The sequence below is a fragment of the Colias croceus genome, chromosome 16 (assembly GCF_905220415.1).
Source record: "Colias croceus chromosome 16, ilColCroc2.1".
NCBI lineage: Eukaryota > Metazoa > Arthropoda > Insecta > Lepidoptera > Pieridae > Colias > Colias croceus.
The window spans coordinates 5,402,196-5,420,488 of record NC_059552.1 but is presented as its reverse complement, the minus strand read 5'-3'; the positions used below and the strand labels follow the sequence as shown (position 1 = coordinate 5,420,488).

At 33.0% G+C, this 18,293-nt stretch overlaps 1 protein-coding gene and 1 non-coding gene across 3 annotated transcripts in view; one reads left to right on the top strand and one right to left on the bottom strand.

The window, feature by feature from the left end:
* LOC123698634 (tyrosine-protein phosphatase non-receptor type 9-like) overlaps positions 1-18,293 on the top strand; it is a 45,460-nt gene that overhangs the window by 17,216 nt on the left and 9,951 nt on the right. For both annotated transcript variants that reach the window (XM_045645370.1, XM_045645369.1), the window contains exons 5-6: positions 17,178-17,386; positions 18,098-18,210. In XM_045645370.1, the coding sequence (XP_045501326.1) occupies positions 17,178-17,386; positions 18,098-18,210 (322 nt within the window). The remainder of the gene's footprint in view (positions 1-17,177; positions 17,387-18,097; positions 18,211-18,293) is intronic.
* Trnas-gga lies at positions 143-218 on the bottom strand. Its single transcript has one exon. It is a non-coding gene; the product is annotated as a tRNA-Ser (tRNA).

The window sequence follows — 18,293 nt, the reverse complement described above, 5'->3', positions numbered from 1 at the left end:
GAGCCAATAGTCCGATTATTCTGCAGGGAAAACTATTCTTATACCCTATTTCATCGTATCTTATCATGAATTTATATTTTTTGGTTTTTATGGCATTCAAATGCTTTATAAATATAAATTTATAAAGAATAGAAAAAATTCGATCACGAGGCGGGACTTGAACCCGCATCCTTCGCGCCATTCCAGGGCGGATGCCTAACCAACTCAGCCACTCGTGACCCGCCTGAGCAATCGAATTTATTCTATCCTTTCAGTTTCTATGTGTCTTAAGGGACACACCGCGCGCCATCTATTGAGATGATTTAACAACCATCTCAACCAATATGAAGCACTTTTCAGTGAATACAATATTGTAACGATGGAACACGACCTTTTCTTGAATTTATATTTTTTGGTTTTTATGGCATTCAAATGCTTTATAAATATAAATTTATAAAGAATAGAAAAAATTCGATCACGAGGCGGGACTTGAACCCGCATCCTTCGCGCCATTCCGGGGCGGATGCCTAACCAACTCAGCCACTCGTGACCCGCCTGAGCAATCGAATTTATTCTATCCTTTCAGTTTTTATGTGTCTTAAGTTGAGATGGTTGTTAAATCATCTCAATAGATGGCGCGCGGTGTGTCCCTTAAGACACATAAAAACTGAAAGGATAGAATAAATTCGATTGCTCAGGCGGGTCACGAGTGGCTGAGTTGGTTAGGCATCCGCCCCGGAATGGCGCGAAGGATGCGGGTTCAAGTCCCGCCTCGTGATCGAATTTTTTCTATTCTTTATAAATTTGTATTCAATCATTTCAATGGAATAGATTAGTGTTGCTTCTTTTGTTTCCTGACAAAGATTTTCCTTAACATAAATAACATTATTACTCCATTCGCAGAATTCTGCAAATAAAAATAATTACTCCGCCTGCTTTGCATTGGACTGTATTAAACGCTTCCCATGATGCTGAAACTAATTGACTTTATATCCACTTTTCCTTTTCGTTTTCGTGCGTCATATTATTTTACGTAACATCTATCTCTACCTTAATTTAATGATGATCCTATTGTAGGTGTATATTTTTCTATGAAACATTTAGTTTTTAAAAATAGTATAATAGAAGACCCAGACTACATTTTTCTTTAACAGATCCTGATAAATGTTTTTGAAAGTCCTTGTAAGTTTGAATTTGATAGTTAATTAAATATTTTTTAAGAATATTAAAAGGTAAGTTTTTAAAAGAAAATGAAAATATTATAAAAGAATATTAATTTTTGTCCTCAAAGAAAGTGAGAACTTTTGATAAGCAATGAACCCATTTATACCATTAACATTAAAAATTCATTAAATGCTCCTGCTTTGAAATGTTTTGACGTCCCGTTTTTTGTATCCATTTGCCGAGGCTAGGTCATATTTTATTTAAATTTCGTTTCAGGTATGTACATAAGCAAGAAAGTGAAATTTTGCTCTCATTTATTAAGATATGTTTTTAATAACTGGATGAAAAATATTACCTTATTAATAAAATAAATCTAGTAATGCTCATATTTATGGAAATACTGCCTGCTCTACCTATAAATAGTTTTTCATTTTTGATTTGTGTCTGGAAATTCGTAGCATATTTTCCGTAGCGCGGTGGGCGGATGCAGCCCCGTAGCTAAGGCGGTAGCGGGCCGCCCGCCGCCCGCCGTTTACGTCAGTCGAGCTCGCGCGCCGCACGAGTGTGCACGTGTGCATTGCCACAAACCAAACCGCATATGACAATTGATAATTGCGTATCATACATTGATATTTTCCCTTATCAACCAAAACACAACTAGATTGCGCCTTGCAACATCTCAATAATCGGGCGTTGTAGAAGAGTGATAATATAGAGTGATACTGAGTGAAGCCGTGTTTAATGCTGTTGTTTGATATCGAAGTGTTTGAACATTGCGATTGTTGTTGATAGCACTGGCCCGTTTATAACGCACATTTTGGTGAAGTCGATCGATAAGTCGGCTATCTAACAGCTGAGTCGATCACACTGAACCTTCTAACAAGGTAAATTGATTATATTCTAGGATCCATACCCTTCCTCTTTATGATTCCTGATCGCTTTCCTTTTCGTCATATTATATGGTTAAAATTGTCATCCTTGATATCTAATTATCTAATAATATAGCAAAACGTGCTGTCCCAGTAATTTTTTTACCTAATTTTATCACTTAGGAGTTTGAAACATAGATGTTGTTCAATTCTCAGACCTACCCAAAATGCAAATAAAATTCAATGAGAATCGGTCTAGCCGTTTTGGAGGAGAATTTCAAAACACTGCAACACCAGAATTTTATTTATTGTATGTAATTGTATGCATTTTTATGGTCAATTTTAAATTTAGCAAGAATAAATTTTTATTATCTTACACAAATGCTTTATCAAAATAAAAAACCTTAACATTAAATAGTAAATTATTATTATCTTGAACAAATACAGCTCGTGACTTACGAATAACTAAAACAAAAAAATAATTTTGACAATTCAAATGCAATATAATATAACACACAGTTTTATTAATATAAAGATACATAATATAAGCAATAACAGCAATAATAGATACATTAAACCTGTGAGGTATAATAAGATTTGACTGTCATGGTTCAATTTTCTGATATTATTAGCTTATTCCGAAATAGGGTCTATATTAATAACATCAATAATAACAATCAATGCACTATGTAATGTCATGTGTCGATCCCTAAACGGAAGCAGTTCGTCACCCTGTCATCAACTACCATTGGCATCGGTAGCCGACAAACAAATGACGAAACATTTCTCTCGCTAATTTTAAAAGCTATAAACAAAATTTATTTTGGCAACAATATTATGATTAACATTGATGAGGTTATAATTTTGCGGTCGATGTACGTAACGATACATTAAGATAGCAAAAAATATGTGTAATCAACAGAATGAGTTAGGAAAGAAGCAAGGTTGCGGTGTTTCTTTAAAATTGAACGTCGGAATTAAATTCAGCTTACATAAGAATATTCTGCATACCTTTCTCAAAAATTATGGAAATGTTGCAATATGCTATTGTTGCACAAGTATAATTTGCTATAAAGCATAATAGCTTGTCAGTGATGAAGCGAACTGGTCTGAGAGCGAAAGCCAAGGGCGTGTGATTGCCAATTTTTCACTGCTCTTATTATCTACTCGGTCGGACTTCGTCGTAATTACATCATTAGATGAGCTTTCCGTGCCGTGTAGATTAACCTAGAATGCTGTAACTAGTGCCTGTTGAGAGATTACATTTATCTGCTTGAACGTTCATTTCTAACCGAGTTATCCGATAAACTAGTGTCATCATTTTAATGTTAAATCAGAATAGTTGTTATCAAAAAGTAAATTCATTTATACAATGTATAAAAGACTCAAAGTTAAGTATAACCATAGTAAAAATGGCTTTGTTAAAAAATAGCGAAGACATTGTGTCGCAGCGGGTTTGCCGCTGGAAGTGGGCTATCGACGTTAATGTAAGAGCAGTCTTAATTATTATGAATAGTGAGGATTAAATGTGATTCTCTTAAAAAGTTGTGCTCAAAACATTTGTTTTAAAACATTTTATTATATTTGTTTTCATAATTAAGTACCAAATAAATAATATGTAAGTAATTTAATTACAATTGCATTTTTCTGAGTTAGAATAGGTATTTGTATTTGTTGTATAATGTATAGAAATTGAAATTGAAATGAGTGAATATTAATTAATAAAATAAAATTCATTTAATAGAATGTGTATCGTGTTCAGAAATTAAAATTATCGAGATATACCTATATGTTTTAAATAGATAATATGCTATAAAGATGTAATTATATCTGTATGGAATATTAGATATTAGATGAGGTGTAATACCTACTTATTACCTAGTATTGTTTAAGATAATGAATCAATTGATAATCATTAGCACATATACAGATGTCAGATACCTTCGATTAATCAATTAAGTACCTACCTACTTCGCAATAATCTACTACAGTCGAATTATTTCACACTGATATTACTTAGAACGAGATAAGAGGTGTTTGTGTAACTTCTTTCCGTTGAACGGTTTAAGAAAGGTAAAGTTTCAAAGTGTCCAAAAACGTAATCCAAAAAATATATATAAGTACATATTTATTTATTGTCTGTGCGTAATTTTTATTACGAAGAATAAATACATACTAAAGCTGATCGTTAAAATCACATGTTCACAAAAGCTCTATTGCAATACATTGATCACACTCGTACATTAATAAGACTCCATGCACCTGGTAACTGGGGCTCAATCACGCATTGACACTCCAAACGCGCCACGTGCCAAGTGGGACTGCCAGATGCTTGCTTGCCTAGACAGTTAATGATGTCTCGAGTGGCTTGACTCATTAAAATGTCTTAATATTTATTACACGGATTTCATTTACATTACCCATCGCGATGTCCTTATGGCTTATCGTTGAATTTTGTCTATGAGGATTATTTAAATATTAAAATTTCAATTCTCATACATACTGCGTTCTGCGACGAAAAATACCATTTTAATGAATAAATGTCACAGTTACGGTCTCCTACTCTTATGTTCTTTGAAATTAAATGTTCGTATGTGTATAATGGCTCTTCGACATGATAACTAAATGGAGTATGCAGCGCCGGCTTTGAATATAATAACGAGGCTGATGTTGTTATATTTTTATGACGACTATGATCTTTCGTGCTCGGTATAGATACCGATTGTTGGATAGATGGTTGTCGTTATATTAATATTATTTTGTAAATATGGTACGGCACAAAATAATATTTATTACGCATATTATTGAGGCCGGTGTGGGCGACTGAACCAGTCTCCGCGCGCAAGGCCGGGGTGCCCCATGCCAATTGTGGCTCACGTTATTGGTCGATTTTAACACCTGTACCTCCGAATCTATCTATAACTTGTTATTCTGACATCATAGCCAATATTCCATTTAGCATACCGAGTATGCGGAATGAATGGCATTCGGTTATTTAACATTCCTAAGGACGAAATTGAAATCGATTTCTAAACTTTTAATAATGTTGGTTATCATTGTAAGTCTTTAAAAAATTAGATTAGATTATGAAATATTTTTTATGCGAAATGAGAGTGAATAAATAGTTTTGCATAATCGTCGTAATTCGATTTGTTTTCCACGTCTAGCTAGATAAAGTTGTTTTGAATTGATATTGTTGTTGATATCACATATACCTAGGTATTACGTAGTACGTACTCCTTGAATAATAAACATTTATTCATCTATTTAGTCACAAGTGTATAGAATACAAAAGCCAAGAATGTGGTTCTAATTTTTTATTAGTTTTGCAATTTACTACTTATTGAAAACATATGTTTCTTAAATATATAGCAAAATAAAAAATGACGAGGAATTTTCAGAAAAAATAATTTTCTAAATTTATATTCAACCCTGTAGGATTGTAAGGCAGTCGTAATTGCAAATAAGGAACTCAGAATTTTCATTACTTCAATCCCCAGTTTTGCAAATTCTTTACTCAAATTAATTCATGGAAGAACGCTATACTGTTACCTGGTACTTGGTAGGTAAATTAAGCAATTTACTTCAAAAATGGTACTAGGTATTTCGAACAAGTATTTAATTGATAGTTCCGGAAGTTAATTATTAAATAGTTTTTAAAATTTAGTAACTAAATTATTTTCATATTTAGTTCTACAAGTTCGACCGAATATTTCTGTAGAATATTACGAAATCATGATTCAAGCGACATTGATACATCCGAATTGTTTTAACCATATTTTTTCTCAATGGCGTCAATGTTTTTCGGTAGTAGAGTAGAGGAAATATGTTGTTTATGTATCGGATCTTATGGTCTTCACCTTGAAGTCACGTGTTCATCGGTCCGTGAGTCAGTGTTGCGCAGCAGTTCTGTCACAAGCATTGCGTTTTATAATATTAAAGGCCATCTTCGTACCGTGACGAACTTTTTATTTATTCGCAAATGTGTGTTGCGAATGATGCCAACGTGACCACTTGTAATCTGTCTAAATGGGATCTCATGACAAGAGGGATGTCACGACCACGCATTTTGCGTTAGGTCAGCTCGTAATTGCTGCGCATGAATTTACTTTCATGTTTTTTTTATTTATATTCTTGTTATACATGTCTAAACGGTACCATAAGGTAGTTAATATTTAAACCGTGCTATCACAATAAACTTAAATGAATGTGATACAATGTTGAGATGTAGCTAATAATAGAATTTGTAAATTTCAAAATTTGTAAATAGTATAGAGTCCATAGTTGATCTTTTCATGTTGCCGTAGTTTTTCCTAAAAGAATAGTGTAACTTTTACACACATTGCCGATAGAACGGTTATGAGTGACCAATCCAATTTCGAAGGCCAATTTCCTGTCTCCTGTTCGAATATCGTTTATAGCTAGATTCCACGTTTCAATTATTTGAAATATCACAAGCGATCGATGCTTTCGCACGTGTAATGTGCACTATGCTTTCGTAGTTCTACGTATATTCAAGGATGTGCGAAGGTGTAAAGTGTTATCGACAGTGTACACATCTTTTCTTTTAAATATCAACAAAGCTATAAATAATAATAAAAAAAATATTGTTTTAAACGAGTTGAATTACATTTGTATTTAATCCTGTTAAATTTGTTACATTTCTACAAGGGCATTTGTTTTTTCAAATGTTTTTGGGGTGGATTATGATTAACCGATTATAGTAAAATAGATTTTGATACGTATCAATGTCAGGTAAGAATCCATAGGTATGACAGTTATTGGTTTGGGATGATTAATATCCGCTAGGAGAAGGTCGCGGGTGATGTGTGACGTCACCTCCGCTAGCGCTCCACTTCCGCTCGTTCGCCATACGTGCTCCGATTACCATATACAACTGTCTAGGTACCACGATAAATATTCAAATTAATCTTATTGTCGTACAAAAATTCCATAAAGAATGAGAGTTTAGTTTCAGTTTTCAATGCTATTGTAGTAATGTTAACGCTTCACAAATGTTGACAAGGGATAAATCGGTGACGAAAAATAATACAGACTATAAGTATATTAAGAAAAGCTGGAACGTCAACACATTTACACATTGCACATGTTAGGCCGGGAGATACTGACACAAAATTTCGGGTCATTTGTAACAGGATGGCGGTCTAGAGGGTTCTTACTTATCCGACGAGTGTGACTTACGCCCACGCGACTAGTCCGCCGGTACCAGCGTTCTGACCATCATTTTTCTTTTTGTCATTGCGTAATAAGACCTCTGTAGAACCGCCGTTCTGTTACAAATGACCCGAAATTTTGTGTCAGTATCTCTCGGCCTATGTATGTGTCATATTTTGCAATTGTTTATAAATACAGGGTGATGTAATTGGTGTAGTACGAATATCTAAAAATCTATGAAGGATTTTGTGATACAGTAAATGGAAGAATTATATACTATTTTACAGTATTTAATAAAATCATTTAATTTTTTGTTCATTTTCATTAGAAATGTCAATTTTTCTCACCAAGGTGTAAATTTGGATGATAAGGATCTTGTTAGAAAAATATAAATTTTGACTAAAATCGGAATTTTTTTTTCAACAATCAAATTACTAATTAAGTAATAATCAGAGTTATCACCATTTACATTAATTTACAAACGATATCGGTTGTTCTTACTTAAAATTGAATACCAATGTCTTATTGCGGTATGTGTTCTTTGGAAGTGTTCGTAAAGTTGTTGATCCGTAATTAAATTTTGCGGAAAATCTTTTAGAGCGCTTAGTTGTGACATATCCTAAGCATATTCAATAGAATTAAAAGACGAGCGAATATGCAAGCCAGTCTAAAACTTGAATATTTTGGTCTCGAAGAGCGGCCGTTCCCTGTCATGTCGTATGCGAAGGGACATTATAATTCATGAGTAAGAATTTCTGGTCCATTTTTACTTTGTATGAAACAATACTTTTTAATTAAAGGGAAAGTAGCATCACAAACTGTGAACTTTAACTTGAAAACTGTGGAAGAATTATTTAGAAAGGAAGCAAATGCTATTAGTCTGGATATGTTTAGTGACGTTTGGAGAAAGACGCGAGAACATGAGGAAAAATATATTCAATTAGAACCAAAAGTAGATAATTACACTGACTCATTTATAATAACATTAAGAAATTCCGACGGCGAAACATCGAGTTCTTCGAGCGATGAAAGTTTCAGTGAAGTAGAAGATTACGATGATGATTAAATAGATTCTTCATCTTCTCTATAGATACTGCTTTCTGAATTGGTGGTAAATGTTAAAACTGTTAAACTGTTATGACGATTCAAAAGTGCTTCTAGAAGAAGTCTAATTGTATAAATGTTTGAGTTTGAGTTTAAAACCAATAGTGTGAAAATTATACAATAAACATGTAACACATATTTGTTAGCGCGTATTGGTAGGTATTACGTACTTACTACAAATATAATATTTCTTAGATATTTTTACTCGACCAAAGTCAGGACAAGACTGCTTCGCAACTGCAGAAGACGTCCGTTATTTAAATCATTATCAAAACAACCATCCGTGTGTTGGGACTTGGGAGTGAGCGCACGTGTTAATTGTATTGTTTTTATGACTTGAAATTTAATTATTATTTGATAATTGAATGATTATTAATACTTTTATCCAATTGATTATTTTTAGAATAAATAATTAAGTTCATCAATTGATTTACTTTTAAATTATAATTTTACAGGTAAATTATGAGAGCTTTCATAATTATATTTGCATATATTTATCTACAACGCACCCATTTTACAATTCAAGTCTAAAATGAAACTAGAGTCGCATTTATTTTTGAACATACTGTAAGTGAAATTGCATAAGTGTGAGTACTGTGAACATGCCAGCTTTCCTTAATTGACCATTCATTCGATAGATCTCTGAAGATATTGGCTTTTAAACAAAGTAGATAAAATAAAAGCGATTTATATTTTATTTCACATTTATAGTTTTGATAAAATATAAAAGAAAATAATACTGATGCAACATACTTATAAAGTTATAACATTTACTTGCTAGGTAAAAGTTTGAAATATATCATTTAAGAATGATATGCTTCAAAAATGGTAGAATATACAATTGTGAATAATATGACTTCATTGTCAATAACATGCAAATTATTACTTATATAATAAGCTATTACAATGTAGAGCATTTGTAACAATGGTAAACGCTCCATTTATGAATGCAGTTTGATTATAGACTAAAGTAGTAGTTTCATGTACATATATTTCATCATCGGTGCAATATAATGAGGTCAACATTTGGGTTACATACGATCTTATAGTGATTCCATTATAATGTCTAATATCGGAATATCCTATTTTTTGTGAAAATTATTAATTTTTTGGTGTAAATATTTGTATATTAGGTAGGTATGTATTTTTCGCTTTTTACATTATTTTAGATCAAAAATATCCCATTAATTAAATTTATATTCAAGTTGTGAATAAATCAAAGATTTTTGCATTTAAAGAACTGACTATCGTTCAATGATTTTAGAAATGCAATCATTTATAAAATAGAGTTCAAAGCGACTATGCGATATACGGGTCTCGCACCTGGCAGTTTCGATGGCAGCTGCGCGTGTGCTGTCATTTTTTATGTTTTATTTTCAACGACACCCTAGTTGTATGCAATGTATATTGAACACCCTATGGTTTACTTGCTCTATTGTAGTTGATGCAATGTCTCCGACTAACATGCATCAAAGTGATTTGGCGTTCTTCCATCAAGAATCTAGAGCAAATAGCCAGCAATTTTCCAAATTACGAAATTTTTTTATATCAGATCATTCTAATGAAAGTTTCATTTTTTTAAGAATTTATATTATAATACGTAAAATCTAAATATTTTCAAGTTACACTCTGTTGAACTTGTCGCGGTCGCCCTCAGTACTGCGGTGGCGTCGTCAAAATGAGGATGGCATGCCTGACCTACATAACAACTCAGCGGGGACGCCTGGGCCTCAGCCAACTCTATCGTTGTAACTACTTTTTATTTCTATAAAGAAAGTGCATATTTGTGGACCATATTAAAATTTTATTCCCGTTTGAGTAACACTTAATAGCACCTATTCATCTCTGCCCTGGCCGTATAATGCAATTAAGTGGTGCCCCAGAATACAGTATCTTTAGAGTTCCTTATTTGATTTATGCGCCTGTTATAGCAAGCGCACATTATAGTGATATATATGATGGAGCTTAAGCTTTATGATGAAATATGTTCTTTTAAGAATATAAAATTGGACCCAGTAAGGATTCTTAGAAATTGTGATCCTAATAATAATGAGAGCTAGCGCGCAAGAGCAACTTTTGTCTCCGCAACTATTTTGTCTCTACCATCAACTCTATGGGCTAGTAAGAAAGTGCGCGCACGCAGCGACGCAACTTCCTATAGAGTTGATGGGAGAGACAAAATAGTTGCGGAGACAAAAGTTGCTCTTGCGCGCTAGCTATTATAGTCCGTAATAAAAGAAAAACCTGGGCTATTTCATGAGTCTTGAGTTATTATGTTTAGATCAATGCTTCAAAAAATAATTCAGTTTATAGATAAGATTATAGTTACATAGGTATTAAATTAACACAAATCAATTACCTATTATAAGACTGAATCTTTAGCTTTAGCAATTATTAATTAAATTTTGTATGACTAAAAAAGGTAAATAATCAAGATTTAATTTAAATTATACCATATCAAATTATGCACTCATCAAGATACGTTGCGAATTTATAGGCATCGATCGTATACGGAGTGGCAGCCATTGCGGTGGAGTATCGGTAATAGCAATCTGCCGTGCAGCCACAGCTCATTGATTGTGCCCTATACGACCCTTCAACCCTTTGTGGGACAATACCCCGGTGTTCATGCATAGCTGTGTCCTGAATTCTACTTTTGCTCATGCCCAATATGCTTTAAGATCTTTTATCCAACCTAAAGTTCCTAATACTTGGTTTGTCCATAACAAAGGTGATTTTATTGCGCTTTGTTTAATCGGGAGAGAACAAAATTTACCCATTTTGAGTCAAGTGTTACATAAAGTACACTAAGACACATTTTATTTTATATTTTGACAGTGAATTTGAGTAATAATAATTTTAATCCTTCATAATTTAATTCTTAGAACTTTAACGACTTTGGATCCTCTTCCAGGGTGGTAGGTAGTAAGTATATATCCTTTTGTATTCATGAAAATTCATAGAAACAGCACGTGTGTCGAAGCTAGGTCATATGTCGATAAATTGTAGATAAGATTAATATTTATGTAACGGGGACACGCTTATTTTAGGCTCTACACGCACAGAGATCCTACGTAAAATTATTGAAAGGTTTTTCGTTCATATTTCATAATAAGTGTTTAGACGTGTTTTTATACTTTTTGTTACGTGACGCGTTTTTATACTTTTTGTTAATATAAATTTAATTGGCATTCAGATTAATATTAACAAGATAACACCGTCTGCTCTGGCTGAGCATTTTGCTCCATACTTAAAGTGATTCAAAGTCTTTTCGTAGCCATTTATTCCGGTAATTAATAAAGATGTCCCTCAAAAAAGATACAGCGATAAATGTCGGTTTATAATGTTTGATTCTATCATCAACATCGATTAATCAAAAGCACTTGCTCTGCGATGGCTTCACCCCGGGCTGTTAATAAAATCAAACTCCTGACATTTATATCAAAGGTCAGATTTATTTGCAGCAGGCGAGAGTCGCACTCTGTCCACATAATGATATTGACATTTCAGAAGAGTGGATTTAATTTTTGTCTATAAATTGATTTGTAGGTTGGTGTAATTCTGTTATGATCTATTTATATAAAATAAAGTGGGACTAGTTACACCACTCGTAACTCAAGAAGTGTAGTGATTTTTGGTTTTCTCTTGGTTTAGATTTTATTCACTCACAAAAACAAGAGATACAACATTAAGATATTTTTATAATCTTTTTCCCGGCTACGCATATGGTATTGGGTGTTAAACTGAAACTACGTCACAAGTGATAGTAATTCTTGGAATAGATAATATAACTAGTTTAATTCTGGTTATATTAAAGGGACGTATATAGAGTCTCATGTAATATTAATTGGAGACATTCAACAGCACTGCATTTAAAGACACCGTTCATATGCTACGGTTCTCATTTAGAGCATGAATACGTCCCATTTTCTCCGTAGAAATAGCTTGTGATGTAGACCTTTGAGCTTACTCTCCTACAAGATGCGCGACCGCATTTATACAACATATTATGCCCTACAAACGTTAAATATGTAGCCCACAAGTGAAGACAAAAAATATTCTCGTATTTAAACAAATAAGGCTGGAAGAAACTTGTACGAGAGAAAGTGTATATAGGTACTATCCTTAAAAGAAGTGGAAGCAATTACAGCTACGTATAGACTTCCGGTTGAGCATCGCTTTTTTATGTCGACATTATACCAATAGTTTTATGTTTTGCTTAACATAAAGTAGTTCGGAACAATCAATTTTCAGTCCATCATAGATAGTTCACACGTAAAACTGCGATTCGCAGTAGCGTCTACTGTATATTCTAAGTGTTCCTATGGTGTTACCCAACATTGATTTAAAAAGACAAAATTTAAGAACGACATGAAGTCGTTATTAAATTATTTTAATCACGTAAGAAATTATCTGACTTGTGCTGTATTTCTTCTGACCTTTTATGTCAAATATAAATTAATTAGAAACGGATATGAATAAAAATAATAAATTTGCATTTTACAGATTGTGTTTTGCTCGAGCAAACAATACAATGCCACCGCCTAGAAGCACGCGGAATTTAAGTGTTAGCGAAGGCGCTGAGTCAAGTTGAACTCTAGGCTCAGCCTTCGTGTTTATCTTGCCCTCTCCACCTCACTCTCGCCCTAATTCGGGGGATAGAATTTACTCAACAAGTTTCGTTTCATCAACTCGACCTCATTGTGATAAATTCGCATACTGCGTAGTTTGGCAAGTGGTTGCGAACTTCTAAGTAACCTATCTACATGAATTAAATACATGCAATGTTTTAGTTTCGCCTAAGTTTTAATTAAATAGCGGACTGAAAATATATGAAATATACAAATTCGACTACTATCCGAGGCTTTGCCCATGTGCTCAAAGTAAATTTCTATTATTTGAAGGTGTCCCCGATTAGTACGTAGGTCGACGCGAGCAGCTATTGATTACATTCATACCTAGATAAAAATACCTGAAATTCAGCTCGCGAGTTGTTATTCCAGACCTATTTTGTTTACAATTTCCATTACCTATACAGGGTCAAATAATGTCGTCTCAGCGACGTCTGCGTATTTAATAGCGATATTAATATTGCCGTCGGTCTGACGTCATGGGGATGTCTAGACCACTGTAGACTGCGGAAGACTAAGGACAGTGACAGACAATTATTAAACGAACATTATATAGTAACTACTACTATAATTCTACCCTTATACCTTTTTTAAATTAACGGACTTTTCTATGGTATGACGGAATTAATTAAATACGGAAGTTCCATTGCTAAGCATCTAATATTATCTTTATTCTACTGTCTGTTGCTGTCTTTATTGTAGTGCTATGAAATATTTATTTTTCTGAATAATCATACATTACCTAAACATCTAAACATGTTTGTCGTGCATATAATATCATATTTTAAAATTTAGTTTTTAACCATTATTAATACACTGATACGAATATGTATAATATGAATATTTCAATGTCGGAATCTTAAAACCAAGGGCAATGACCTCGCACCCTTAGTTTTCTTGACGTTGGTAAGGCTGTCTGGGTTCACCCTAAAGTTCTTCGGGAGCATTCTATTTTATTGACCTTGCGTATATAAATATAACATCAGATACCTTTCCTCCTGAAGGGGATTCATACTAAACCACACAAAGAATACTGTGTGCTTGTAAACTATGCTTTATTTATTTATTTATGACACTTCATTGTACATGTAAGAGAAATTTAAAATAAATGAATACCTTAAATCGAAAAGTGTACAATAGGCGGTCTTATTGCTTAAAAGCAATCTCTTCCAGGCAACCATAAAAATAAAGGACTTGTAAGACATGCTTTAGCATGTTAAAAGCAAAAAGATTCGTTACTAAACACTGTATTTTATGCACGACGTGTATTTATAAGCTATTTCAATTCAATTATTACAGCTTTGTTTTTTTTATCGGGACAACTGTGAAACATTAGTTCAAATAATTAGATAGATATTCAATACATACATTGTTCCGCCCATTTCAAAGAATAATGAACACTTTATAAAGTAAATAGTATGTATAGCAAAAAGTGTTAATAAATAATATATTGTGGGGAGCCAATTGCAATAAAATGAGTGGAAAGGCGAAAAATATATTCAAGTTTTATCGAGGCCTATCCAAGTGATCTTGATTAGATCGGTCCGCCACTCAGGCGTGTCATTTAATTTCGACAGACCTTGCCCTACGTTAGATAAGATGAGAAAAACTCAAGAATTCTTTACTTCGTTAAACAAAGAAAGGGTCTGAATTTATTGTTACCATATATGGTTTATTATTATCTTTATAACCTTGGAAATGCGTTGTCAAGGACTTCATTTTAGCATTTCGCTAGGGTAGCACACCTTATCTTATCTTGAAGGTCATTGTCAAACACCAGTCATGATACTATTAAGTTCCGTTTAATTTTAGATTTTTTTTTAAAGAGAACGTTTTAAAGTCTCAGAATCCTCTGCCTATCCTACTGGATGATATCGATATGATTTTTCCCCCATTTCGAGATGATATGGATATGATTTTTCCCGGCACAGCAGCGATTTTAAAGTGCACTCATAAAAATCTCGATACTCGTACCTTGTTGTACCTACACTATTAAGTATGTTTAAATATAAATTATAATGTGCATGTTTCATTCATATGCACAAAAAATAATAGATTGATATTTATCTATCAACGACTTTTATAATAATAATCAAAATGATTACTTACATCATAGAATTTAAGTAATTATTTTGATAATGTTACATGTTTATATAAACGGAAAACCTTAAAAATGTAAGAAACGGTTAATGTACAAAGATCCTTGAGTGTCCTTTTTAACCGACTTCAAAAAAAAGGAGGAGGTTATCAATTCGGCCGGTATATTTTTTTTTTTTTTTTTATGTATGTACACCGATTACTCCGAGGTTTCTGAACCGATTTACGTGATTCTTTTTTTGTTCGATGCGGGATGGTGTCGAATTGGTCCCATAAAAATTTTATTCGGCTAGGCCTAGTAGTTTTTATTTTATGAGCATTTTTGTCTGTACTCGATGACTTAATTTCAATGTAGCAAGTAACTTTGATTCACTTCCCGGTAACCGATTGAGCTGAAATTTTGTATACGAATGTAAATTGGATAGCGAATTAGCGATGAAACATTATCATGACATGGAGCTGATCTGATGATGGAATCGGAAGGTGGCCATAGGAACTCAGTAATATATTGACTCAACTTTATCGAGTTTGGGCTCGTTTGATTCGTGTTGAAAAATACACTAAAAAGTATTAAATAAAAATAACTGCGTTAAAAACAACCGACTTCAAAAACGGAAAAGTAAGAAATAAAAAAGATTTGATATTATTAATTACTACATATTATTTTTATGTGCTATTTATTAAATAGGTTTGAAGTCGGTGCCAAACACTAAGCACTTAGTATTAAGCCCATGCACCGACATCAAACCTTTTTAGTAAATAGCACATAAAAATAATATTATGTAGTAATTAATAATATCAAATCTTTTTTATTTCTTACTTTTCCGTTTTTCAATTAATAATAAAAAAAAAAAAAAAAAAAACTTTTCCGTTTTTGAAGTCGGTTGTTTTTAACGCAGTTATTTTTATTGTTTAATTAATTTAAACAAATGAAGTTTTGAAAAAACTTCGAAGTTGTTAAGTAGAAGTTGTTAAAATATGAGTGATTACATGTAGACTGAACCATGAACACTTTTCGTCAATTTATATCCATATTATTAGGTTCATCTAATCAGTATTTCTAATAATTATATTTGAAGGCAAAATATATATATATATATATATATATAGTTTATCTATCAATCAATATTTACCGTTATGTATAAAGTATGATCAGATGTAGGGAAAAAGAGACAATTTGTTAATTTATTCGTTGATTGTGGTGACTGATTAGCACACAATGGCTTGGGAAAGTATTATTATGAGATTTTTTTTTGATCTATCGACACGTCACCTTCGCGTTCGCTAACACGTCCTTCGTATTTATTGTCGTCGTATATCCTATGAAAACTTATGTATGCTTCAATACGATGATAATATGATGGAATTTCATAACGTAGTTTATGTATTAACTGTCCAATAATATATTTTATTAACATAGTGGAATGTTTTTACTTTTTATTTCTTATGAACTCTACTGAATTTTCATCCAACAATACATAAACTCAAACTAATGTCCGTGCAGCAAAAAAGAAGTTCTCCATTTTTTCAGTTTTAGGAATATCTGATAAACTTATCTAGGCTTTGAAGGCTCATTTAAATTATTTTCCATTTAAAAGTGTTAAACTTTAATTTGCATTTTTTATTAAAAAAAGATATAAATAAAACAAAGCAACTAATAAACTACAAATAATCAGTTGGTGATTTATTACAATAAGTAGCAGTAGATATTTTTGCTCTATATTTTACTTTCATAAAATGAAGTACCTATTAAACATCATTTCGTATACTTTACAATATTGCTCTTAGCTATAAAAGACTAGGTATTACGACACACCACGCATTTCTAATTGGCCTATTTTTAAGACAATAGCTTGGCACAGATGAAGCTATTGCCATTTTTATGTTCATTCAAATATTCTGACCTAAAAATATGTTGCATTCAGAACTTTAAAATTAATCAATAAAGTAGATGTGTATTTTTGTAGCAGGAGATTACGTAAAAGAAAACAAAAACATATTATATGAGGTTCAACCCACATCAATTAACAATAATTTAAAATGTCCTCATTCCCACGAATACAGCGATTGTTAATTTATTTTACCAAATAAAAACAGCGTGTTAAACGAATTGTGTATTGAAAAAAAATTGCAATCCTAACGATCGAAATTGTTCCAGGGTGGTTATCCGGCGAAATTAAAAAAGGTGTTAATAGTGACGGCGCCGCTGTGGTTCAAGGCGCCGTTTCGCATCCTCCGGTTGTTCGTGCGCGAGAAGCTTCGGGAGCGCGTGCACACGGTGAGCGCGCCGCAGCTGGGCGTGCACGTGCCGCGCGCGAGCCTGCCCAAGCAGCTCGGCGGGCAGCTCGAACCGGATCACGCAGCTTGGTTGGTAATCATCGATCATTTTTTTATACGCGAATCGTACTTAGCGTTATGTAGGCGTATCTGGTCTGATGGTGAAAACGAACGGGTCTCATTGAGCAAAGCAATTATTGAAAAGAAATTGATTAATTATTATAGTATTTTAATTTTAAACTGATATTTAATTATTAGGTATATGTTAGTGGATGTTCTTGATATTTAGTTGTATACAATGTATTACGTAATTTTTTCGTGATAACAATCAAAATGTATTCACCATGACGTGGAATATCCAAAACTGTAGTACCCATACCGTACATTGCATTGTAGATTTTATGGATTCGAGATGAAACATCATGTTCAACAAATTGTGAAAACGTCTACCTTTACTAAATTACCGAGGCGTGTCCTCGTTTTATTTTCATTGTCAAATGGGAATCCTATTTCGCGTAAAAGCCCCGTGCTACGAATTAGCCACCGTGAATATTACTGGGTATTCTCTCGGAACGTTTCTTCGTTCTTGATGCTTATTTAAATTTCCCTATTTACAGTTCTCGTTTCCTTTTTGCGCGTGTAAGCTAACGTTTTCTCGCCGGTTTCCTATGCGCTATTTCCTTTCATGAAAATAATCTTAGCTAAAATTAACTCTGGCAGTTCCACTGGTTTTATTGACACACTTCTTCGGTGCTTTCTTATAGAAACGCCATTTCATGTATCGCTTTATTATCTTTCCAGGTTAGAGCACTGTAGAAATTGTTACACGAATAATCTTCAAAATTCAAAATTGGACGGAGTAATCGACGACTATGTGATCAGTAATCATATACCAACGGTCAAACCGCAAAATGGTAAGAATAATAACAGTATTTAACAAACAGATTAACAATATGAACGCTAATTACGTTTTAATGTTGTTTTAATGTGAAATGTA